We start from the raw sequence: 27705 nt of genomic DNA, 5'->3' as shown, positions 1-27705 counted from the left end.
CATGTGTCCCTGACACATGTTATCATGTGTCCCTCTCACACCTGTTATCATGTGTCCTGACATATGTTATCATGTCTCCCTCTCACACCTGTTATCGTGTGTCCTGACATATGTTATCATATGTCCCTCTGACACCTGTTATCATGTGTCCTGACATATGTTATCATGTGTCCCTCTCACACCTGTTATCGTGTGTCCTGACATATGTTATCATGTGTCCCTCTCACACCTGTTATCGTGTGTCCTGACATATGTTATCATATGTCCCTCTCACACCTGTTATCATGTGTCCTGACATGTCATCATATGTCCCTGACATGCATGTTATCATGTGTTCTAATGTGTGTGTTATCACATGTCCCTTTCAAACTTATCATGTGGGTTGTTCCAGCCGTTCATGTCAGCATGTGTCCCAACTACACATGTGTTATTATGTGTCCATGTCTTACACATCAGCATGTGTCCCAACCACATGTGTTTTTATGTGTCCATGTCTTACACATCAGCATGTGTCCCAACCACATGTGTTATTATGTGTCCATGTCTTACACATCAGCATGTGTCCCAACCACATGTGTTATTATGTGTCCATGTCTTACACATCAGCATGTGTCCCAACTACACATATGTTATGTGTCCCTGTCTTACACATCAACATGTGTCCCTGCCATATGTGTTATTATGTGTCCATGTCTTACACATCAACATGTGTCCCTGCCATATGTGTTATTATGTGTCCATGTCTTACACAACATGTGTCCCTGCCATATGTGTTATTATGTGTCCCTGTCTTACACATCAGCATGTGTCCCAACTACACATATGTTATTATGTGTCCCTGTCTTACACATCAACATGTGTCCCAACTACACATATGTGTTATTATGTGTCCCTGTCTTACACATCATGTGTCCCAACTACACATATGTGTTATTATGTGTCCCTGTCTTACACATCAACATGTGTCCCAACTACACATGTGTTATTATGTGTCCATGTCTTACACATCAGCATGTGTCCCTGCCACATGTGGTATTATGTGTCCATGTCTTACACATCAACATGTGTCCCTGCCACATGTGGTATTATGTGTCCATGTCTTACACATCAGCATGTGTCCCTGCCACATGTGTTATTATGTGTCCATGTCTTACACATCAACATGTGTCCCTGCCACATGTGGTATTATGTGTCCATGTCTTACACATCAACATGTGTCCCAACCACATGTGTTACTATGTGTCCCTGTCTTACACTGTGCTGTGATGCTGACTACTTCATAGAATCCCACTTCTCTGTGCAGGAAGCCAGAGCGTACACTGGAGGGCAAGATTCGAGTGACGGTCAATGTTGTGGGGAAAGGAGTGTTTTACGGCGTGGGTCGCAATTACCGCATAGCAAAGAGTGCTGCTGCCAAGAAAGCGCTACGCTTCATCCGAAACCTGCAGATGGAGGGACAGGCGTAGCAGGACAGGTGTTCAGACAGGTGGCAGAAGAGAGGACATAAGGATCTCCTGGTTGCTGTGCCTGTGTACAACACCGTGTCATGTACCTGTGTACATCACCATGTCATGTACCTCTGTACAGTTATGTACCTGTGTACAACACTGTGACGTGTACTTGTGTACAACAAATGCCATGTGCCTGTGTACAACACCATGTCATGTACCTGTGTACATCACTGTGTACCTGTGTACAGCATGCCATGTAACTGTGCTAATCACCATGTCATGTGCCTGTATACATCACCGTGACATGTGCCTGTGTACAACAGTCTCATGTACATGTGTACGACACCATTTCAGGTATCTGTGTACAACACCGTATCATATACCTGTGTACAACACCATGTCACTAAACTGGCAGTCAGTGTGATCTTCTGTTCATCCCAGTTCTCAACTGTCTGCACCACTGTGCTTCATCATTCCCTGGGGTTTGAGTCTTTGTGATGTTTGTAGTGTTACATGTTTGTTGTTATGATGTCTGTCCTGTTACATGTTTGGTGTGGTGAGGTCTGTCCTGTTACATGTATGTTGTGTTGAGGTCTGTCCTGTTACATGTATGTTGTGTTCAGGTCTGTCCTGTTACACGTTTTTTTGTGAGATCTGTCTTGTTACACATATGTTGTGGTGAGGTCTGTCCTGTTACATGTATGTTGTGGTGAGGTCTGTCCTGTTACATGTATGTGGTGAGGTGTCCTGTTGCATGTATGTTGTGGTGAGGTCTGTCCTGTTACACATTTGTTGTGCACTGGTACTGACTCAGAATGGGGGTGACTCGGAGAGGGTGTGCATTAGTACTTACTCAAGAGAGGGAGTGCACTGGTACTCAGAGAGTGCATTAGTACCAAGAGAAGGAGGGCATAGGTACTGACTCAGAGAGGGAATGATGTTTTGGGTGGACCAACACAGGATTGTGACATTGCAATTAGGGGTGGAATAACACTCTTAGGGGTAGAACAACATGGAGGTGGGAAAACACTGTTAGGGGTGGAACACAGGGGTGGAACAAGACTTGTTACATGTGACATGTTATGGGTGGAACAACACATTTAGGGATGGAACAGGACTGCTAGGGGTTGAACAACCCAGTTAGGGGTGGAATAACTCAGTTAGGGGTGGAATAACCCAGTTAGGTGTGGAACAACCCAGTTAGGGGTGGAATAACACTTCACACTGTGCAGGTGGTCATATGTGCACTATTCCATGTATCTAATGTTGATCACATGATGGTGTTAACAAACAAACTAGTGTGTGTATCACGTCAACCACATGTGTGTTCAGAAACAAACTCCTGTGTATGTCATGTGGACCACAAGGTGTTATCAATGTGGTGTGTGTGTGTTGTGTCAACCACAACTGGTGTTTTTCATGTGGTGTCCATGATGTGTGTAACACAACTGGTGTTTTTCATGTGGTGTCCATAATGTGTGTAACACAACTGGTGTTTTTCATGTGGTGTCCATGATGTGTGTAACACAACTGGTGTTTTTCATGTGGTGTCCATAATGTGTGTAACACAACTGGTGTTTTTCATGTGGTGTCCATGATGTGTGTAACACAACTGGTGTTCACAACCTGTGATGTTGATGTGCAGTGTTGTGTCCACGCTTCAGTCAAAGCGATGTCATCACCATGTCCCTTGACATCAGTCAGTGTGCTGTGATGTCATCACCATGTCCCTTGACATCAGTGTGCTGTGATGTCATCATTGTGTCCCTTGACATCAGTGTGCTGTGATGTCATCAGTGTCCCTTGACATCAGTCAGTGTGCTGTGATGTCATCAGTGTCCCTTGACATCAGTGTGCTGTGATGTCATCACTGTGTCCCTTGACATCAGTCAGTGTGCTGTGATGTCATCAGTGTCCCTGGACATCAGTGTGCTGTGATGTCATCACTGTGTCCCTTGACATCAGTGTGCTGTGATGTCATCAGTGTCCCTTGACGTCAGTGTGCTGTGATGTCATCACTGTGTCCCTTGACATCAGTGTGCTGTGATGTCATCAGTGTCCCTTGACATCAGTGTGCTGTGATGTCATCAGTGTCCCTTGACATCAGTGTGCTGTGATGTCATCAGTGTCCCTTGACATCAGTGTGCTGTGATGTCATCACTGTGTCCCTTGACATCAGTGTGCTGTGATGTCATCAGTGTCCCTTGACATCAGTGTGCTGTGATGTCATCAGTGTCCCTTGACGTCAGTGTGCTGTGATGTCATCACTGTGTCCCTTGACATCAGTCAGTGTGCTGTGATGTGTTGGGGTATGGGACTTTGGCATTTTTAATTGGATAGGTAAATAGGATAGGGGACTTTGTCATGTGTGTTCATAGTGTAAGGGGCTTTGTCACATGTATTATGGAGGCAGGGGACTTTGTCATGTGTGTTCATAGTGTAAGGGGCTTTGTCACATGTATTACGGAGGTAGGGGACTTTGTGTTATGGAGGCAGACCTATTTTCCCCCAAACAGATACAGGCGCAGTTTGGATGGGCAAAAAGTGAAGTTTCAGAGTAGCAAAGTGTAGCTATTTTTACTGAGCATTTTTTACCGCCGAAGTTGACATAAATATAGCATTATTATGATAAAGATGAATGAATGGTTTTCTTACCTAACATAAACAGCTTGATAAAATTGTATTAATCAATATTGATGAATGTCTCAGACTGGTAGATGAAACAGACAGGCAATTTTGGGTGTTGATGCCCAGAACAGTCATTTATTAACATATGTGTCAAATGCACACACACTAGCATAGCAGAAAGCAGGGTCACTTCAGGGCTTTCAACTGAAGAAATTAGTGCCTTTGACAACTTGTCTACAGCAGCAAGTGGCAGGTTCAAATCCACGATCAACCAGCAGATCATCACTTTAGCCCTCATGACATCCTGCTCAATTGTATTTTCCTTTTTCGTTTGGGCTGAAAGAATGAAGCCATGGATTTAAACTTTCTCTGATGGCTTTCTCACTGTCAGCATGTGTCTTGGTACTGCAGTGCAGGGTACAATCAAACAACCCATATTGCTTACATGAGAAGTCCGTTTTGCATATCGTGCAGAAAAAAGTATGGCCCCTTCTTGGACAATACCAAACAAGAGTATTTCTGGTGATATGAACTGATGACCACCTTCTGTATTTTGCTTGCAATCCGACTTGAGTGTCAAAGCTGCATGACATCATGATCTGATTCGTCTGTTTCGCACTGTCGTTCCTTGTACAACATTTTTGATTTTGAAAGAGACACATGTTAGTTATCATGTGTGCTGGTGTTTGGGCACGCAGTTGTTGTGTTTGGGCACGCAGTTGTTGTGTTTGGGCACGCAGTTGCTGTGTTTGGGCACGCAGTTGCTGTGTTTGGGCACGCAGTTGTTGTGTTTGGGCACGCAGTTGTTGTGTTTGGGCACGCAGTTGCTTCAAGCATCATCATGACAACACTTGTGGACAGCAATGGAGAATGAAACAAACGCAATCCCTTGAGCTGAAAAAATGCGCGCCACCTGTTGAAGAGAAAAACAAACATGGATCTGTGTGTAGCCGGCAACAAAGCACTGATGGAGTTTCATGTGTTGAGGTGAAGCTTCCAAAGTGGAGAATGCTACGCCCAAGTCGTTGTGGAGGTAGGGGACTTTGTCATGTGTTACGGGAGTATGGGTTTTTGTCAAGTGTTTATGGAACCAGGTGTTTTTTGTCATGTGTTAATGGGATAGGTAAACAGGACAGGAGACTTTGTCATGTGTTATGGGGTAGGAGTGTTGTCATGTGTGTTACGGTTGTAGGGGGCTTTGTTACATGTTAAACAGAGATAAGGGTTATGTCAGTGGGGTAATGGACTTGGTTATGTACGTTACAGGTGTAGAGGTCTTTGTTACATGTTAAACAGAGATAAGGGTTATGTCAGTGGGGTAGTGGACTTGGTTATGTACGTTACAGGTGTAGAGGTCTTTGTTACATGTTAAACAGAGATAAGGGTTATGTCAGTGTGTCAGTGGGGTAGTGGACTTGGTTATGTGTGTTACAGGTGTAGAGGGCTTTGTTACATGTTAAACAGAGATAAGGGTTATGTCAGTGTGTCAGTGGGGTAGTGGACTTGGTTATGTGTGTTACAGGTGTAGAGGTCTTTGTTACATGTTAAACAGAGATAAGGGTTATGTCAGTGGGGTAGTGGACTTGGTTATGTGTGTTACAGGTGTAGAGGTCTTTGTTACATGTTAAACAGAGATAAGGGTTATGTCAGTGGGGTAGTAGACTTGGTTATGTGTGTTACAGGTGTAGAGGTCTTTGTTACATGTTAAACAGAGATAAGGGTTATGTCAGTGTGTCAGTGGGGTAGTGGACTTGGTTATGTGTGTTACAGGTGTAGAGGTCTTTGTTACATGTTAAACAGAGATAAGGGTTATGTCAGTGTGTCAGTGGGGTAGTGGACTTGGTTATGTGTGTTACAGGTGTAGAGGTCTTTTCACGCCCCTCCTCCCTCTGTCCGTCTCTGTGTCATTCCTTCAGTGGACCTGCACAAGTTGGGTGTTTTATGTGCTGGTGCTTGCCAAAGGAACAGTTTCAGAAGTCAGATGTTTCACTGTCATCGACTGCATTGGTGCTGTCACTACTTTGTTGTTTTTAATTGGTTTTTATCATCAGTGTCAACATTTTGAATGTCGGCTTAGTGTGGTCATGGTGGTCATGTGGGAGTTGAATTTGTCACTGTCACTGTTCCATTGAAGTTGGTGGTTCATATGGACTGTGTTAAAACTGTTTAAACTGTGCATTTATATGTGGACCATGTTTAAGCTGTGTGCTGTGTTTATGTGGACTGTTTAAAGTGTGTGCAGTGTTTTTGTGGACTGTGTTTAAACAATTGAATAAGTGTTGCATTAATAAGATCAGGCATCTTGTGGTCCATGGGTTTTATACATTGTGACGAGATTGATATTGTGATGAAATAAACAGCAACAGCTGTGCACTTTATACATGTGACATTGATATTGTGATGAAATAAACTGAGAAAGCTATGTGGGCTTTTGTCAATTATCTGCACATGAAGCACACAGAGAGAAAACAAAAAGGTTTTATTTGATTCTGCTCATACACATGTTCTGCCAACAAAAAGGATTTTTGTTAAAAGACAAAACCAAGCTCAGATTTTCCATCATCATATTTTAAATACATCGCTACGCCTTGCAACGCCTTGCTCATTTGTATTATTGTAAACCTGCACAATTTGTGGCGTTTATTCTAATTCTACCTCCATGTTTGTAAGCTTTACGTGCATCATTCCAGAAACATGACAGTCAGCAGAAGTGGAGAGAGAAAACATGTTGGTGAGATGTCATAGACAACAGATCTGTCCCCTCAGTGCACTGAAACATGAGATGTCATAGACAACAGATCTGTCCCCTCAGTGCACTGAAACATGAGATGTCATAGACAACAGATCTGTCCCCTCAGTGCACTGAAACATGAGATGTCATAGACAACAGGTCTGTTCCCTCAATGCACTGAAACCAGTCAACACGTTGGTGAGATGTCATAGACAACAGGTCTGTCCCCTCAATGCACTGAAACCAGTCAAACAACACGTTGGTGAGATGTCATAGACAACAGATCTGTCCCCTCAGTGCACTGAAACCAGTCAAACAACACGTTGGTGAGATGTCATAGACAACAGATCTGTCCCCTCAGTGCACTGAAACCAGTCAAACAACACGGTGAGATGTCATATACAACAGATCTGTCCCCTCAGTGCACTGAAACCAGTCAAACAACACATTGGTGAGATGTCATATACAACAGATCTGTCCCCTCAGTGCACTGAAACCAGTCAAACAACACATTGGTGAGATGTCATAGACAACAGATCTGTCCCCTCAATGCACTGAAACCAGTCAAACAACACGTTGGTGAGATGTCATAGATAACAGATCTGTCCCCTCAGTGCACTGAAACCAGTCAAACAACACATTGGTGAGATGTCATAGATAACAGATCTGTCCCCTCAGTGCACTGAAACCAGTCAAAAACCCCGTTGGTGAGATGTCATAGACAACAGATCTGTCCCCTCAGTGCACTGAAACCAGTCAAACAACACATTGGTGAGATGTCATAGATAACAGATCTGTCCCCTCAGTGCACTGAAACCAGTCAAACAACACATTGGTGAGATGTCATAGACAACAGATCTGTCCCCTCAATGCACTGAAACCAGTCAAACAACACGTTGGTGAGATGTCATAGATAACAGATCTGTCCCCTCAGTGCACTGAAACCAGTCAAAAACCCCGTTGGTGAGATGTCATAGACAACAGATCTGTCCCCTCAGTGCACTGAAACCAGTCAAACAACACATTGGTGAGATGTCATATACAACAGATCTGTCCCCTCAGTGCACTGAAACCAGTCAAACAACACGTTGGTGAGATGTCATAGATAACAGATCTGTCCCCTCAGTGCACTGAAACCAGTCAAACAACACATTGGTGAGATGTCATAGATAACAGATCTGTCCCCTCAGTGCACTGAAACCAGTCAAACAACACATTGGTGAGATGTCATAGACAACAGATCTGTCCCCTCAATGCACTGAAACCAGTCAAACAACACATTGGTGAGATGTCATATACAACAGATCTGTCCCCTCAGTGCACTGAAACCAGTCAAACAACACATTGGTGAGATGTCATAGACAACAGATCTGTCCCCTCAATGCACTGAAACCAGTCAAACAACACGTTGGTGAGATGTCATAGATAACAGATCTGTCCCCTCAGTGCACTGAAACCAGTCAAACAACACATTGGTGAGATGTCATAGATAACAGATCTGTCCCCTCAGTGCACTGAAACCAGTCAAAAACCCCGTTGGTGAGATGTCATAGATAACAGATCTGTCCCCTCAGTGCACTGAAACCAGTCAAACAACACATTGGTGAGATGTCATAGACAACAGATCTGTCCCCTCAATGCACTGAAACCAGTCAAACAACACGTTGGTGAGATGTCATAGATAACAGATCTGTCCCCTCAGTGCACTGAAACCAGTCAAAAACCCCGTTGGTGAGATGTCATAGACAACAGATCTGTCCCCTCAGTGCACTGAAACCAGTCAAAAAACGTGGTGGTGAGGTGTAATATACAACAGATCTGTCCCCTCAGTGCACTGAAACCAGTCAAACAACACGTTGGTGAGATGCCATATACAACAGATCTGTCCCCTCAGTGCACTGAAACCAGTCAAACAACACGTTGGTGAGATGCCATATACAACAGATCTGTCCCCTCAGTGCACTGAAACCAGTCAAACAACACGTTGGTGAGATGTCATAGACAACAGATCTGTCCCCTCAGTGCACTGAAACCAGTCAAAAAACGTGGTGGTGAGGTGTAATATACAACAGATCTGTCCCCTCAGTGCACTGAAACTGTCCCCACAGTGCATTGAAACCAGTCAAACGTCACCACTTTGGGGGCACTCTGAAGTTGCTTTGGTGGTACAGTCATGGTACACATCACTGCAGTCATGTCTTGATACAAACTGTTTAGAAATTAAATATAAAAATAATTCAGATCACTTTGAAACAGGTTTTGGAATCCCTCAGGAACTTCCTCCCTGTCAGATTAGATGGTGGGCCAGGTGACGAAGATCACAGCACTGCACAGCTTTCTGTGATAAAACATTTTTCACAACACTCACTCTGTCCGTTATGAAACACACTTCTTCACAATGTGCTATCATTAAATAAATTTGCAGTTCCAACACGTGCTTCTGGTGTTTTCAGAAAACAACACATCCACAGATATACTTTATACACATATCCTCTAAAACATGCACACACATTCTATACTTTGATACAGACATATCGTCCTACACAGGCATTCTAACATCTTTACATACAGACATCCACAGACGCGCACACCATGATACGCATGCACACACACAGACCAAGCCACACATGCCTGTCAATACACCTACACATGCGAACACAAACACACACAAAGGCACATGTCTCTACTCACACCGATACACATTCAGCATTCACACACACCCAGTCAGGCATTTCCACCCACACACCGGAACAGAAATACGAGCAGACCATAGTCTGCGGTGAGGATGATGGTGATGAAGACTTCGTCAGCACATGATGGTCACACTGCATACAGTGCACAAATGGTGGTCACAATGTCATGTCATATGGTGGTCACACTTTCAGCACACTGTTCACATGGTCAAACTGTAAGCACATCATGATGGTCACACTTTCAGCACACTGTTCACATGGTCAAACTGTAAGCACATCATGATGGTCACACTTTCAGCACACTGTTCACATGGTCAAACTGTAAGTACATCATGATAGTCACACTGCCAGCACACGGTGGTCACACGGTGGTCCCAGTGAAGCACACAGTCTTAACTGTTGGCACATAGTGGTCATGTGCCTCCATACTGTTTGTCCCCTGTGCTTGACTGCTCACTGAAACACACACACATGACTGCTCACTGAAACACACACACATGACTGCTCACTGAAACACACACACATAACTGCTCACTGAAACACACACACACACACACACACATGACTGCTCACTGAAACACACACACATGACTGCTCACTGAAACACACACACACATGACTGCTCACTGAAACACACAAACATGACTGCTCACTGAAACACACACACATGACTGCTCACTAAAACACACACACACATGACTGCTCACTAAAACACACACACACATGACTGCTCACTGAAACACACACACACACACATGACTGCTCACTGAAACACACACACACACACACACATGACTGCTCACTGAAACACACACACACATCACTGCTCACTGAAACACACACATGACTGCTCACTGAAACACACACACACATGACTGCTCACTGAAACACACACACACATGACTGCCCACTGAAACACACACACACATGACTGCTCACTGAAACACACACACACACATGACTGCTCACTGAAACACACACACACACACACACACACATGACTGCTCACTGAAACACACACACACATACACATGACTGCTCACTGAAACACACACACACACGACTGCTCACTGAAACTCACACACATGACTGCTCACTGAAACACACACACATGAATGTTCACTGAAACACACACACACATGACTGCTCACTGAAACACACACACATGACTGCTCACTGAAACACACACACACATGACTGCTCACTGAAACACACACACACACACACATGACTGCTCACTGAAACACACACACACACACACACATGACTGCTCACTGAAACACACACACACATGACTGCTCACTGAAACACACACACACATGACTGCTCACTGAAACACACACACACACACACACACATGACTGCTCACTGAAACACACACACATGACTGCACACTGAAACACACACACGACTGCTCACTGAAACACACACCCACACACATGACTGCTCACTGAAACACACACACACACACATGACTGCTCAATGAAACACACACACACACACACACACACACACACATGACTGCTCACTGAAACACACACACACACACACACACACACACACATGACTGCTCACTGAAATACACACACACATGACTGCCCACTGAAACACACACACGCATGACTGCTCACTGAAACACACACACACATGACTGCTCGCTGAAACACACACACATGACTGCTCGCTGAACTACACACACATGACTGCTCACTGAAACACACACACATGACTGCTCACTGAAACACACACACACACACATGACTGCTCACTGAAACACATACACACACATGACTGCTCACTGAAACACAAACATGACTGCTCACTGAAACACACACATGACTGTTCACTGAAACACACACACACACATGACTGCTCACCGAAATACACACACACATGACTGCCCACTGAAACACACACACACACATGACTGCTCACTGAAACACACACACACATGACTGCTCACTGAAACACACACACATGACTGCTCACTGAAACACACACACACACACACACGACTGCTCACTGAAACACACACACACATGACTGCTCACTGAAACACACACAAACACACATATGACTGCTCACTGAAACACACACACACACATGACTGCTCACTGAAACACACACACATGACTGCTCACTGAAACACACACACACACACACACATATGACTGCTCACTGAAACACACACACATGACTGCTCACTGAAACACACACACACATGACTGCTCACTGAAACACACACACACATGACTGCTCACTGAAACACACACACATGACTGCTCACTGAAACACACACACACACGCACATGACTACTCACTGAAACACACACACATGACTGCTCACTGAAACACACACACACACACATATGACTGCTCACTGAAACACACACACATGACTGCTCACTGAAACACACACACACACGCACATGACTACTCACTGAAACACACACACACATGACTGCTCACTGAAACACACACACACACACATGACTGCTCACTGAAACACACACACATGACTGCTCACTGAAACACACACACACATGACTGCTCACTGAAACACACACACACACACACACATGACTGCTCACTGAAACACACACACACATGACTGCTCACTGAAACACACACACACACACACATCACACACACACACATGACTGCTCACTGAAACACACACACACATGACTGCTCACTGAAACACACACACACACACATGACTACTCACTGAAACACACACACACACACACATGACTGCTCACTGAAACACACGCACACATGACCGCGCGTACACACACACACACACACACATATACACAGGCATGTCAATCGGGTGCAGTGAACTGCCAATTTCATAACAAAAGTGGAAGAGACATGCCAGTTGGCTTCTCATTAAAAAACAAATCAATCATAAAACAAATGACAAATGTAAAATATAACGTGATGTGGCGTACATGATCAGACCGTACCAAAACAAGTCACACTGCTAATGGCCCAGCCAACCAGAAAAGAAAAAGTGTGACACCTTGAAACTGAAACTGAAACTGTGTCCCCAGTCACTGCGCAGGAATCAAAGCCGGACAATTCTCACAACTAGAACCAAGGACTGAGTCACACGGTTCTGCTCATGGCTGTTTCCCTGTCAGCAACATTACAGCAAACTGATGATGAGTAAGTCGGCTTTCACTTAGTCTGACTGGTGAATTATTCAGCAAAAAATGGTCTGACAGATGAATAACTGCAATTACCAGTCTGACAAGGGAGGCACGGACCGAGACGTCACAGCCAGAATCGGCAAGGCAAGAACAGCTTCCATCATGCTCAAGAACATCTGGGCATCTAGAGCAATCAGTATGAAGACCAAACTCCGCATCTTCAACTCCAATGTGAAGTCAGTTCTGCTCTACGGATGCGAGACATGGCGGACAACACAGACGATGCAGCAGAAGATTCAGACATTCTGACAGATGAATAACTCAGCAATCACCAGACTGACAGATGAATAACTCAGCAATCACCAGACTGACAGATGAATAACTCAGCAATCACCAGACTGACAGATGAATAACTCAGCAGTCACCAGTCTGACAGATGAATAACTCAGCAATCACCAGACTGACAGATGAATAACTCAGCAATCACCAGTCTGACAGATGAATAACTCAGCAATCACCAGACTGACAGATGAATAACTCAGCAATCACCAGACTGACAGATGAATAACTCAGCAATCACCAGTCTGACAAATGAAGAACTCAATCTCATTGATCTGACAGATGACAAACAACATGCTGAGAATGACCACACCACACACTATACAGACAGAATGAACAGAAAGACAGACAGACGGACGGACAGACATTACCTGTTGGACAGACAGGGGGTGGAGCAGGAGGGTGGAGGGTGACGGGAATACTTCATCTTGAGGAGTTCCCCCACTTCATCCACCACCTCTATTGCCTGTGTCACACACACATCAATGACATATCACTGCAATGCACCAGTGACACATACCACTGACACATCACCGACATGCACCAAAACCAATCGCCATTCACATAACACACTGACACACCACTGACACTGGTGACACACACAACTGGCACATCCCTTACATACATCACAGACACTGACACCACCAACACATCCCTTAAATAACTGACTCACATCACTGACACATCCCTTACATACATCACTCACACGTCCCTTACATACATCACTCACACGTCCTTTACATCACTGAAACACATCACTGACACATCCCTTACACACATCACTGACACATCCATTGCATACACCACTGACAGATCCCTTACATACACCACTGACACATCCCTTACATACATCACTGACACACATCACTGACACATCCCTTACATACACCACTGACAGACATCATTGACACATCCCTTACATACATCACTGACACACCTCATTGACACATCCCTTACATACACCACTGACACACATCACTGACACATCCCTTACATACACCACTGACAGACATCATTGACACATCCCTTACATACATCACTGACATACACCACTGACACATCCCTTACATACACCACTGACACACATCACTGACACATCCCTTACATACACCACTGACACACCTCATCGACACATCCCTTACATACATCACTGACACATCCCTTACATACACCACTGACACATCCCTTACATACACCACTGACACACATCACTGACAGATCCCTTACATACATCACTGACACACCTCATTGACACATCCCTTACATACATCACTGACACACCTCATTGACACATCCCTTACATACACCACTGACACACATCACTGACACATCCCTTACATACACCACTGACAGACATCATTGACACATCCCTTACATACATCACTGACATACACCACTGACACACATCACTGACACATCCCTTACATACACCACTGACACACATCACTGACACATCCCTTACATACACCACTGACACACATCACTGACACATCCCTTACATACACCACTGACACATCCCTTACATACACCACTGACACACACCACTGACACATCCCTTACATACACCACTGACAGACATCATTGACACATCCCTTACATACACCACTGACACACATCACTGACACATCCCTTACATACACCACTGACACACCTCATTGACACATCCCTTACATACATCACTGACATACACCACTGACACATCCCTTACATACACCACTGACACATCCCTTACATACACCACTGACAGACATTGACACATCCCTTACATACACCACTGACACACCTCATCGACACATCCCTTACATACACCACTGACACAAATCACTGACACATCCCTTACATACACCACTGACACACATCACTGACACATCCCTTACATACACCACCCGACACAAATCACTGACACATCCCTTACATACACCACTGACACATCCCTTACATACACCACTGACACACATCACTGACACATCCCTTACATACACCACTGACATACACCAATTACACATCCCTTACATACACCACTGACACATCCCTTACATACACCACTGACACATCCCTTACATACATCACTGACACACACCACTGACACATCCCTTACATACACCGCTGACACACATCACTGACACATCCCTTACATACACCACCGACATACACCAATTACACATCCCTTACATACACCACTGACACATCCCTTACATACACCACTGACACATCCCTTACATACACCACTGACACATCCCTTACATACACCGCTGACACATCCCTTACATACACCGCTGACACACATCATTGACACATCCCTTACATACATCACTGACATACACCAATTACACATCCCTTACATACACCACTGACACATCCCTTACATACACCGCTGACACATCCCTTACATACACCGCTGACACACATCATTGACACATCCCTTACGTACATCACTGAATGTATCACTGACACATACCACTGACAGGAACCCCCCTACAAAAATCACAACAATCCCCCCCCCCCCCCACACACACACCTTGTCCAGCATGGCTTTGTCATGTGCAGCAGACAGACAGAACCCCCCCCCCCCCCACACACACACACACACACACCTTGTCCAGCATGGCTTTGTCATGTGCAGCAGACAGACAGAACCCCCCCCCCCCCAACACACACACACACACACCTTGTCCAGCATGGCTTTGTCATGTGCAGCAGACAGACGCAGAACCCCCCCGCCCCCCCCCCCAACACACACACACACACACCTTGTCCAGCATGGCTTTGTCATGTGCAGCAGACAGACAGAACCCCCCCCCCCCCCACACACACACACACACACACCTTGTCCAGCATGGCTTTGTCATGTGCAGCAGACAGACAGAACCCCCCCCCCCACACACACACACACCTTGTCCAGCATGGCTTTGTCATGTGCAGCAGACAGACAGAACCCCCCCCCCCCCCACACACACACACACACCTTGTCCAGCATGGCTTTGTCATGTGCAGCAGACAGACAGAACCCCCCCACACACACACACACACACCTTGTCCAGCATGGCTTTGTCATGTGCAGCAGACAGACAGAACCCCCCCCCCCCACACACACACACACACACCTTGTCCAGCATGGCTTTGTCATGTGCAGCAGACAGACAGAACCCCCCCCCCCCACACACACACACACACCTTGTCCAGCATGGCTTTGTCATGTGCAGCAGACAGACAGAACCCCCCCGCACCCACCCCCCCCCCCCCACACACACACACACCTTGTCCAGCATGGCTTTGTCATGTGCAGCAGACAGACAGAACCCCCCACACACACACACACACACACCTTGTCCAGCATGGCTTTGTCATGTGCAGCAGACAGACAGAACCCCCCCGCACCCCCCCCCCCACACACACACACACACACACCTTGTCCAGCATGGCTTTGTCATGTGCAGCAGACAGACAGAACCCCCCCCCCCCCACACACACACACACACACACACACACCTTGTCCAGCATGGCTTTGTCATGTGCAGCAGACAGACAGAATCGAGCCCTGGCTTCAATGATGGGTGTGGCCGGGAAGCCCACCACCACTGTGCCCAGTCCTCGCTTCAGACACTCCCGGCTGAACAGCCTGTAACCATCATCATCCCCATCATCATCGTCGTCATCACTATCATCATCATCATCACTAATATCATCATCTCCATCATCATCATCGTCGTCATCACTATCATCATCATCATCACTAATATCATCATCTCCATCATCATCATCATCATCGTCGTCATCACTATCATCATCATCATCACTAATATCATTATCTTACTAACATCATCATCATTGTTGTCATCATTGTCATCACAAACATCATCATAACCACCACCACCATCAGTATCATTGTCGTCATCATCACCTTCATTGTCATGACGATCATCACCTTTGTCATCATCTTGATCATCGTCATGTCGTCATCATCACTATCATCATCATTATCATCATAGCCATCATCACTATCATCATCATTATCATCATAGCCATCATCATTATCATCTCCATCACTATCATCATCATAATTATCACAATCATTATCATCACCATAATCATCGTCACATATCCTTGCACTGAAGAAACCAAAGCACACACCTACATGTGTTTTTAGCAGAATCCATGCACAACAAACAAATTGACATACACAGACACACTGACATAAAAATACATCCACACACACACACACACACACACACACTAAGACACACACACACACACACACACACACATTGAAATACATACACACACACACACACACACACACACACACACAGACAACCGTACGCTATTTTGGCGGGCATGAAGATGAGGATGGGGACCACGGGGGAGTCCTGGTTGCCATAGATGATGAAGCCTTTCTCCTGCAGCTTCTGCCGGAAGTACCGCGTGTTCCACTTCAGCTGTTCAATGCGGCGCCGTCCTGACAACACGCAGCACACCACATCAACACGCAGCACACCACATCACAGCACATCAACACGCAGCACACCACATCAACACACATTAAATCACATACTAAATTACACACACCACATCAATATGCACCACATCACATACTACATTATACACACATCAACACACATCACATCACACACTGCATTACACACATCACACCGCATCATAACACACTGCATCATCATAGACCACACCAAACACACACCACACCACACACACCACATCGCACACAGCATAACACATTATATCATACCACATCACACAACGCATCATCACAAACCATATCACACACCACATCACACACTGCATCATCACACACCATATCACAAACGGTACGTAATCACACCACATCACAGTGTATCACACCATATTATCACACCAATCATCACACACTGCATCAAGGCACACCATACCACACACCACATCACACAGTGTATCACACCATATCATCACACCAATCATCGCACACTGCATCAAGGCACACCATACCACACACCACATCACAGTGTATCACACCAATCACTGCACACTGCATCAAGGCACACCACACACCACATCACACATCCATGGATCGCTACCGTCCTACTGGTGTCACATTTTTCTGTTTGTACAACTGTTCTCAACACCAGCGCTAATCATCATAACTGCATTCTTAATGTCATCATTATCTTTCTTGCCGTCACTGTCATCACTGTCATCATTTCTTTCTATCACAATCTACGCTCACAGTGTTGTCACTCAGCCAACGATGATGTTCATAATACACCCTCTCTCTCACCCCCCTCCCACTCTCCTGAACATGGCAGTGACCCATGATGATGTTCATAATACTCCTTCCCCCTGACACACCCTCCTCGACATGGCAGTGACCCATGATGATGTTCATAATACTCCTTCCCCCTGACACACCCTCCTGGACATGGCAGTGACCCATAATGATGTTCATAATACTCCTTCCCCCTGACACACCCTCCTGGACATAGCAGTGACCCATAACGATGTTCATAATACTCCTTCCCCCTGACACACCCTCCTGGACATGGCAGTGACCCATAACGATGTTCATAATACTCCTTCCCCCTGACACACCCTCCTGGACATGGCAGTGACCCATGATGATGTTCATAATACTCCTTCCCCCTGACACCCTCCTGGACATGGCAGTGACCCATGATGATGTTCATAATACTCCTTCCCCCTGACACACCCTCCTCGACATGGCAGTGACCCATAATGATGTTCATAATACTCCCCCCTGACACACCCTCCTCGACATGGCAGTGACCCATAATGATGTTCATTATACTGCTTCCCCCTGACACACCCTCCTCAACATGGCAGTGACCCATAATGATGTTCATTATACTGCTTCCCCCTGACACACCCTCCTCGACATGGCAGTGACCCATAATGATGTTCATAATACTCCCCCCTGACACACCCTCCTCGACATGGCAGTGACCCATAATGATGTTCATAATACTCCCCCCTGACACACCCTCCTGGACATGGCAGTGACCCATGATGATGTTCATAATACTCCCCCCTGACACACCCTCCTGGACATGGCAGTGACCCATGATGATGTTCATAATACTCCTTCCCCCTGACACCCTCCTGGACATGGCAGTGACCCATGATGATGTTCATAATACTCCTTCCCCCTGACACCCTCCTGGACATGGCAGTGACCCATGATGATGTTCATAATACTGCTTCCCCCTGACACCCTCCTGGACATGGCAGTGACCCATAATGATGTTCATAATACTCCTTCCCCCTGACACCCTCCTGGACATGGCAGTGACCCATAATGATGTTCATAATACTCCTTCCCCTCATACACCCTCCTGGACATGGCAGTGACCCATAATGATGTTCATAATACTCCTTCCCCCTGACACCCTCCTGGACATGGCAGTGACCCATAATGATGTTCATAATACTCCTTCCCCCTGACACCCTCCTGGACATGGCAGTGACCCATGATGATGTTCATAATACTCCTTCCCCCTGACACCCTCCTGGACATGGCAGTGACCCATAATGATGTTCATAATACTCCTTCCCCTCATACACCCTCCTGGACATGGCAGTGACCCATAATGATGTTCATAATACTCCTTCCCCCTGACACCCTCCTGGACATGGCAGTGACCCATAATGATGTTCATAATACTCCTTCCCCCTGACACCCTCCTGGACATGGCAGTGACCCATGATGATGTTCATAATACTCCTTCCCCCTCATACACCCTCCTGGACATGGCAGTGACCCATGATGATGTTCATAATACTCCTTCCCCCTGACACAGCCTCCATGATCCATTGTCTTGTTTATTATGAACTCCATAATCTATACTAGAAATTTTCAACAACAAAAACTTAACCGTATGAAGAGCACAGGATCAGGAGTCAAGATGGCTGCCGGAAAAAGAGGGTGCTAGTCAGGGATGCACAGGGGTCTGACATTCCTGTCTTGTCCAAACTACTAGTCCACTATGTGGAGAAATCGAAAGAAGCTGTGGCAAATAGCCTCCCTTGGTAGTTACTTGTTACTTCCCTTGTGTTACCGGAAGCAGCATCCTCTTTTCCAGCAGCCATCTTAGATTTCCTGACCTGTCCTATATTTGCGGCTAAGTTTTTTTGCATTTTATACGTTTTTAATGGAAGACTGGCAGGGCACTGTCAGAGAAAAGAAAAGATGACACAAATGCCAGTCATCATCATCCCTACCCTCCTGGGCGTGGCAGTGACCCATGATGATGTTCATGGTGGAGATGACCTGCTGGGTCACGGGGGCCGACATGGCGCACGAGTAGATGGCACTGTGCGAGTAAACCCGCAGGTGGTCGATCAGCGCCTGTCCGTCAACACAGTACTGAGACTGAGTACACTGTTGTTACGTCTGAGTTCACTGTGACTCGTGGCGCTGCTACATTTGTGTGCACTGTGACACGTAGTATTGCTACGATCAGCGCCTGTACATCAAGCACAGCTCTGAGACTGAGTACACTGTGACACATGGCATTGCTACGATCAGTGCCTGTGCGTCAACACAGCTCTGAGACTGAGTACACTGTGACACATGGCATTGCTACGATCAGTGCCTGTGCGTCAACACAGCTCTGAGACTGAGTACAGTGAGACACATGGCATTGCTACGATCAGTGCCTGTACATCAAGCACAGCTCTGAGACTGAGTACACTGTGACACATGGCATTGCTACGATCAGTGCCTGTGCGTCAACACAGCTCTGAGACTGAGTACACTGTGACACATGGCATTGCTACGATCAGTGCCTGTGCGTCAACACAGCTCTGAGACTGACTGCACTGTGACACATGGCATTGCTACGATCAGTGCCTGTGCGTCAACACAGCTCTGAGACTGAGTACACTGTGACACATGGCATTGCTACGATCAGTGCCTGTGCGTCAACACAGCTCTGAGACTGACTGCACTGTGACACATGGCATTGCTACGATCAGTGCCTGTGCGTCAACACAGCTCTGAGACTGAGTGCACTGTGACACATGACATTGCTACATCTGTGTGCAGTGACCAGTGGCATTGCTACATCTGTGTGCAGTGACCAGTGGCATTGCTACAACTGTGTGCACTGTGACACATGGCATTGCTACCATCAGCGTCTGTGCATCAACACAGCTCTGAAACTGAGCACGCTGTCACAACTGGCATTGCTACATCTGTGTGTACTGTGACACATGGTATTACTACATCTGTGTACATCGTGACATTGTTACATCTGTTACACTGTGACACAGTACACTGTAACACATGGCATTGCTACATCCGTGTACATTGTGGCACGTGGCATTGCTACATCTGTGTATACTGTGACACGTGGTATTACTACATCTGTGTGCACTGTGACAAGTGGTATTGCTACATCTGTGTATACTGTGACATGTGGCATAGTTACATCTGTGTACACTGAGACACATGATATTGCTACATCTGTGTACACCGAGACACATGATATTGCTACACCTGTGTACACTGTGACACGGTACACTGTGACAGATGGCACTGCTACATCTGAGTGCACTGTGACACATGGCATTGTTACATCTTTGTACACTGTGACACAGTACACTGTCATGCATGGCATTGCTACATTGGTTTAGATACATTGATCTATCGATTTATACATCTATTATCTACATTAATATAATTATATATACTGAATGGAATGTCTCCCCTTGTCTCTCTAAATGAGCAAGAGTTACTGTTCACAGTGCCAACAATTTTCAAAAGCACCGCTGAAATCATCTGTACAACCCCCACCCTGATCCCTCTTTCCCTCAGTTAAACGCTGACCTTTGACCCGGCAATGTAGCCACCGCAGGACCCAAAACTCTTGGTGAAGGTGCCCATCATGATGTCAATGTCGCGGGAGTCAAGGCCAAAGTAATCGACGACCCCACGACCCTGCGACCCCATGGCCCCGACACTGTGAGCTTCGTCAAGGTAGACGTAGGCCTTGTACTTGCGCTTCAGACGCAGCACTTCCGGCAGACGCACGATGGACCCCTCCATGCTACACACCAACGACACACCGTAACACAATACCTCTCCTTACTACACACCAACAACACATTGTAGTGCTGCACATCCTTCCACACTACACACCAGTGACACATTGTGGCACTACACCTCTTTACTACACACCAATAACACATCGTAGCACTACAACCCTCCAATGACACATCATAGCATGACACACTTTATTACACACCAACGACAAACCGTGGCATGACAAACCTCCTTACTACACACCAAGGACACAGCTTAGCATGACACACCTCCTTACTACACACCAATGACACATAATAGCACTACACCCCTCCATCCTATACATACCAACAACACACCATAGCATGACAAACCTCCTTACTGTACACCAGTGACACATTGTAGCATTCTTCCACACTACACACCAATGACACAGCGTTGCACTACACCCCTCCATGCTACACACCAACGACACACCTTACTACACACCAATGACACATTGTTGCACTACACCCCTCCATACTACACACCAACGACACACCACATCATGGCACACCTCCTTACTACACACCAGTGACACTTCGTAGCACTAAACCCCTCCATGCTACACACCAATGACACACCATAGCATGACACACCTCCTTACTACACACCAGTGACACATTGTAGCACTAACATCATTCTGCACTGTACACCAATGACAGGTGACTATGACACACACCTGTTCACCCCCTCAACCACAATCAGGATTTTGTCCAGGGTTGGTGCGACAATGACCGGTGATGATGACAGTGACAGGTGACAATGACACACACCTGTACACCTCCTCCATCACAATTAGGATTTTCCTCCAGGGCCAGTGTGACAATGACAGGTGATGGTGACAATGACAGGTAATGGTGACAATGACATGTGATGGTGACAATGACAGGTAATGGTGACAGTGACAGGTGATGGTGACAATGACATGTGATGGTGACAATGACAGGTAATGGTGACAATGACAGCTGATGGTGACAATGACATGTGATGGTGACAGTGACAGGTAATGGTGACAATGACAGGTAATGGTGACATGTGATGGTGACAGTGACAGGTGATGGTGACAATGACATGTGATGGTGACAATGACATGTGATGGTGACAATGACAGGTAATGGTGACAATGACAGGTGATGGTGACAATGACATGTGATGGTGACAATGACAGGGGATGGTGACAGTGACAGGTGATGGTGACAGTGACAGGTGATGGTGACACACACCTGTACACCCCCTCCACCACAATCAGGATCTTCCTCCAGGGTCGGTGTGTCCGTGGCTGACCCTCACACACTGCCTGCCTCAGCTTCTGCTCCAGGTCCTTCATGTCTGCACAGCACATCTTACATCACACGCACATCACACACTGCCTGCCTCAGCTTCTGCTCCAGGTCCTTCATGTCTGCACAGCACATCTTACATCACACATACATCACACACTGCCTGCCTCAGCTTCTGCTCCAGGTCCTTCATGTCTGCACAGCACATCTTACATCACACGCACATCACACACTGCCTGCCTCAGCTTCTGCTCCAGGTCCTTCATGTCTGCACAGCACATCTTACATCACACATACATCACACACTGCCTGCCTCAGCTTCTGCTCCAGGTCCTTCATGTCTGCACAGCACATCTTACATCACACGCACATCACACACTGCCTGCCTCAGCTTCTGCTCCAGGTCCTTCATGTCTGCACAGCACATCTTACATCACACATACATCACACACTGCCTGCCTCAGCTTCTGCTCCAGGTCCTTCATGTCTGCACAGCACATCTTACATCACACGCACATCACACACTGCCTGCCTCAGCTTCTGCTCCAGGTCCTTCATGTCTGCACAGCACATCTTACATCACACGCACATCACACACTGCCTGCCTCAGCTTCTGCTCCAGGTCCTTCATGTCTGCACAGCACATCTTACATCACACGCACATCACACACTGCCTGCCTCAGCTTCTGCTCCAGGTCCTTCATGTCTGCACAGCACATCTTACATCACACGCACATCACACACTGCCTGCCTCAGCTTCTGCTCCAGGTCCTTCATGTCTGCACAGCACATCTTACATCACACGCACATCACACACTGCCTGCCTCAGCTTCTGCTCCAGGTCCTTCATGTCTGCACAGCACATCTTACATCACACGCACATCACACACTGCCTGCCTCAGCTTCTGCTCCAGGTCCTTCATGTCTGCACAGCACATCTTACATCACACGCACATCACACACTGCCTGCCTCAGCTTCTGCTCCAGGTCCTTCATGTCTGCACAGCACATCTTACATCACACGCACATCACACACTGCCTGCCTCAGCTTCTGCTCCAGGTCCTTCATGTCTGCACAGCACATCTTACATCACACGCACATCACACACTGCCTGCCTCAGCTTCTGCTCCAGGTCCTTCATGTCTGCACAGCACATCTTACATCACACATACATCACACACTGCCTGCCTCAGCTTCTGCTCCAGGTCCTTCATGTCTGCACAGCACATCTTACATCACACATACATCACACACTGCCTGCCTCAGCTTCTGCTCCAGGTCCTTCATGTCTGCACAGCACATCTTACATCACACGTACATCACACACCATAGATATGTCACACATCGTACATCACATATAGGGTACACATACATCATACATCACACACCATATCACACATCATACATACAGCACACATCATACATACAGCACACATAGAGTACACATACATCATACATACATGTCATAGATATATCACACATCATACATACATACAGCACATATACATACATCATACAGCACACATCTTACATACATCATCAGCATCATAGATATATCACATCTCATACATGCATCATAGATACATCACACACAGCACATTTAACATAATATATCACATGCATTTCACATCACACATTTCAAATAACACATTTCACACCATACATCACACACACTGTACATCACAGATGTTACTTCACACATTTCACAGCATGCATTCACATCACACACTTAACATCATACATCATGCACATCACATGTTCCACATCATACATCACACATTTCATATCATGCATTTCACAAACATCACACATTTCACACACATCATACATAAACATCACACACATCACACATTTCATTCACATTTCACACAAATCACATACACATCACACACAAATTACAAGCACATCACACATACTTCACTCACATCATACATATCACACACACATTACACATCACACACACACACACATGATGCACACATCATATACACATCACACACAGAGAAACACACACAGACCATTATGTTTGTAGACACGGATGGCAGCCCCAGAGAGCCGAGAACCCAGGATGAGGGAGGCGTGGTTCAGTTCATCGCTCAGGATCAGGCATCCCTGAAACATGCAGTGTCCCTGACCTTCACCTCTCCCCCTGACCTTCACCTCCCCCTCTTACCACCTCTCCCCTGACCTTCACATCTCCCTTTGACCTTCACCTCCCCCTCGGACCACCTCTCCCCTGACCTTCACATCTCCCTTTGACCTTCACCTCCCCCTCAGACCACCTCTCCCCTGACCTTCACATCTCCCTTTGACCTTCACCTCCCCCTCGGACCACCTCTCCCCTGACCTTCACATCTCCCTTTGACCTTCACCTGCCCCTCGGACCACATCTCCCCTGACCTTCACATCTCCCTTTGACCTTCACCTCCCCCTCGGACCACATCTCCCCCTGTCCCGTCACATCTCCCTTTGACCTTCACCTCCCCCTCGGACCACATCTCCCCTGACCTTCACATCTCCCTTTGACCTTCACCTCCCCCTCGGACCACATCTCCCCCTGTCCCGTCACATCTCCCCCTAAACTTCCCTCTCCTGACCTTCATCTCCCCCTGTCCCGTCACATCTCCCCCTAAACTTCCCTCTCCTGACCTTCATCTCCCCCTGTCCCGTCACATCTCCCCCTGTCCCGTCACATCTCCCCCTAAACTTCCCTCTCCTGACCTTCATCTCCCCCTGTCCCGTCACATCTCCCCCTAAACTTCCCTCTCCTGACCTTCATCTCCCCCTGTCCCGTCACATCTCCCCCTAAACTTCCCTCTCCTGACCTTCATCTCCCCCTGTCCCGTCACATCTCCCCCTGTCCCGTCACATCTCCCCCTAAACTTCCCTCTCCTGACCTTCATCTCCCCCTGTCCCGTCACATCTCCCCCTAAACTTCCCTCTCCTGACCTTCATCTCCCCCTGTCCCGTCACATCTCCCCCTGTCCCGTCACATCTCCCCCTAAACTTCCCTCTCCTGACCTTCATCTCTCCGCGAACTTTCTCCTGTAAAGTTTTTACATTCACAGAAACACCAGTCAAGTTTTTACACTGGTTAGACCACAGTTGTAAATATTTTACATTCACCAATCCGCACCTGTAAATGTTTAACACTACAAAGGCCAGACCTGCAAAGACTTTACACAAAGGCTCCCCGACCTTCACCTCTGCCTGATCTTCACCAATAACCCTGACCTTCACCTCTTCCCTGAACTTCACCTCTACCTGACCTTCACCTCTCCCCCTGACCTTCACTTATAAAGTTTTTACATTCACAAACTAACCAGTAAAGGTTAGTAAAGGCTTCGGATCCACTCTGTTTACGCATACCCAGATTCAAACACTCGACTGTTGGGCGCCATTCTTTCTCTGTCTCTGGACCTTGCAACTGGAATGAAATTCCTCTTTCACTTCATCAAGTCTCCACACTCAGCTCTTTCAAGTCTGGCCTTAAAACCCACCTCTTCCCAAAATAGCCTCCCTTGCCTGCCTCTTCCTTGTCTTTAGTTTCTACAGTTTTAGAGTTATGCTTGTGTGTGAATGGCTGGTGCGAAAGCGCTTTGATTTGTCTCTGCACAAGATTCAGCACTATATAAATACATAAATACCATTATTATTATTAGTAGTAGTAGTATTAAAACTACCAAGACCAGACATGTAAATATTTTATGCTAAACAAAGCCATACTTGTGTTGGTTTTACATCAACAAGGCCACAGGTATGGTGGAGCAGGTCAAGGTCATGTACCAGCCAGTCAGAAAACACTGGTCTGGGTCTGTTCTGTTCTGACTGTGCTGCTGGTGTATGTGTGAAGGTCTGGATCACACAACACACACACACAGACACACACACACACACACACAGACACACACACACCTTGCTGACGAGGGCAGGCATGTTCATGGAGTTGGTGGCAAACCCCATGGGCACAGTGATGGCCGCCTCTGTCCCAAGGAACTCTGCCACTGTCTGGTCCAGCTGTCGGTGGATGTCCAGGTAGCCTGTCACATCATGTCATGTCATGTTACATCATGTCACATCATGTCATGCCATGTCATGTTACATCATGTCACATCACACCACATGTCAAATCACATCACATCACGTCATGTCATGTTACATCATGTCACATCATACCATGTCACATCACACCACATGTCAAATCACATCATGTCATGTCATGTCATGTTACATCATGTCACATCATACCATGTCACATCACACCACACCACATGTCAAATAACATCACATCATGTCATGTCATGTTACATCATGTCACATCATACCATGTCACATCAGACCACATGTCAAATCA

General features: G+C 46.4%; 2 protein-coding genes across 5 annotated transcripts in view; one reads left to right on the top strand and one right to left on the bottom strand.

Moving 5' to 3' along the window:
- LOC143296243 (endoribonuclease Dicer-like) overlaps positions 1-6494 on the top strand; it is a 65396-nt gene extending 58902 nt beyond the window's left edge. For 3 of the 4 annotated variants that reach the window (XM_076608078.1, XM_076608076.1, XM_076608077.1), the window contains exon 19: positions 1304-6494. In XM_076608078.1, coding sequence (XP_076464193.1) covers positions 1304-1466 — 163 coding nt within the window. In that variant the 3' untranslated portion in view covers positions 1467-6494. The remainder of the gene's footprint in view (positions 1-1303) is intronic. The other variant, XR_013057113.1, reaches the window with a different exon arrangement.
- A 47-nt stretch (positions 6495-6541) lies between these two features.
- The window catches only part of LOC143296194 (serine palmitoyltransferase 2-like), a 40670-nt gene continuing 19506 nt past the window's right edge, over positions 6542-27705 (bottom strand). Inside the window, exons 5-13 of the mRNA XM_076608006.1 lie at positions 27267-27391; positions 25370-25463; positions 23294-23399; positions 21834-22053; positions 20225-20351; positions 17318-17453; positions 16487-16616; positions 13369-13463; positions 6542-9959 (exon numbers count right to left, since the gene is read on the bottom strand). Coding sequence (XP_076464121.1) covers positions 9917-9959; positions 13369-13463; positions 16487-16616; positions 17318-17453; positions 20225-20351; positions 21834-22053; positions 23294-23399; positions 25370-25463; positions 27267-27391 — 1076 coding nt within the window. The 3' untranslated portion in view covers positions 6542-9916. The remainder of the gene's footprint in view (positions 9960-13368; positions 13464-16486; positions 16617-17317; positions 17454-20224; positions 20352-21833; positions 22054-23293; positions 23400-25369; positions 25464-27266; positions 27392-27705) is intronic.

This window comes from Babylonia areolata, chromosome 21, assembly GCF_041734735.1.
Source record: "Babylonia areolata isolate BAREFJ2019XMU chromosome 21, ASM4173473v1, whole genome shotgun sequence".
In the NCBI taxonomy this organism is placed as follows: Eukaryota; Metazoa; Mollusca; class Gastropoda; order Neogastropoda; family Buccinidae; genus Babylonia; species Babylonia areolata.
The sequence above is the reverse complement of the archived record's forward strand: the minus strand, read 5'-3'. Positions and strand labels throughout refer to the sequence as shown.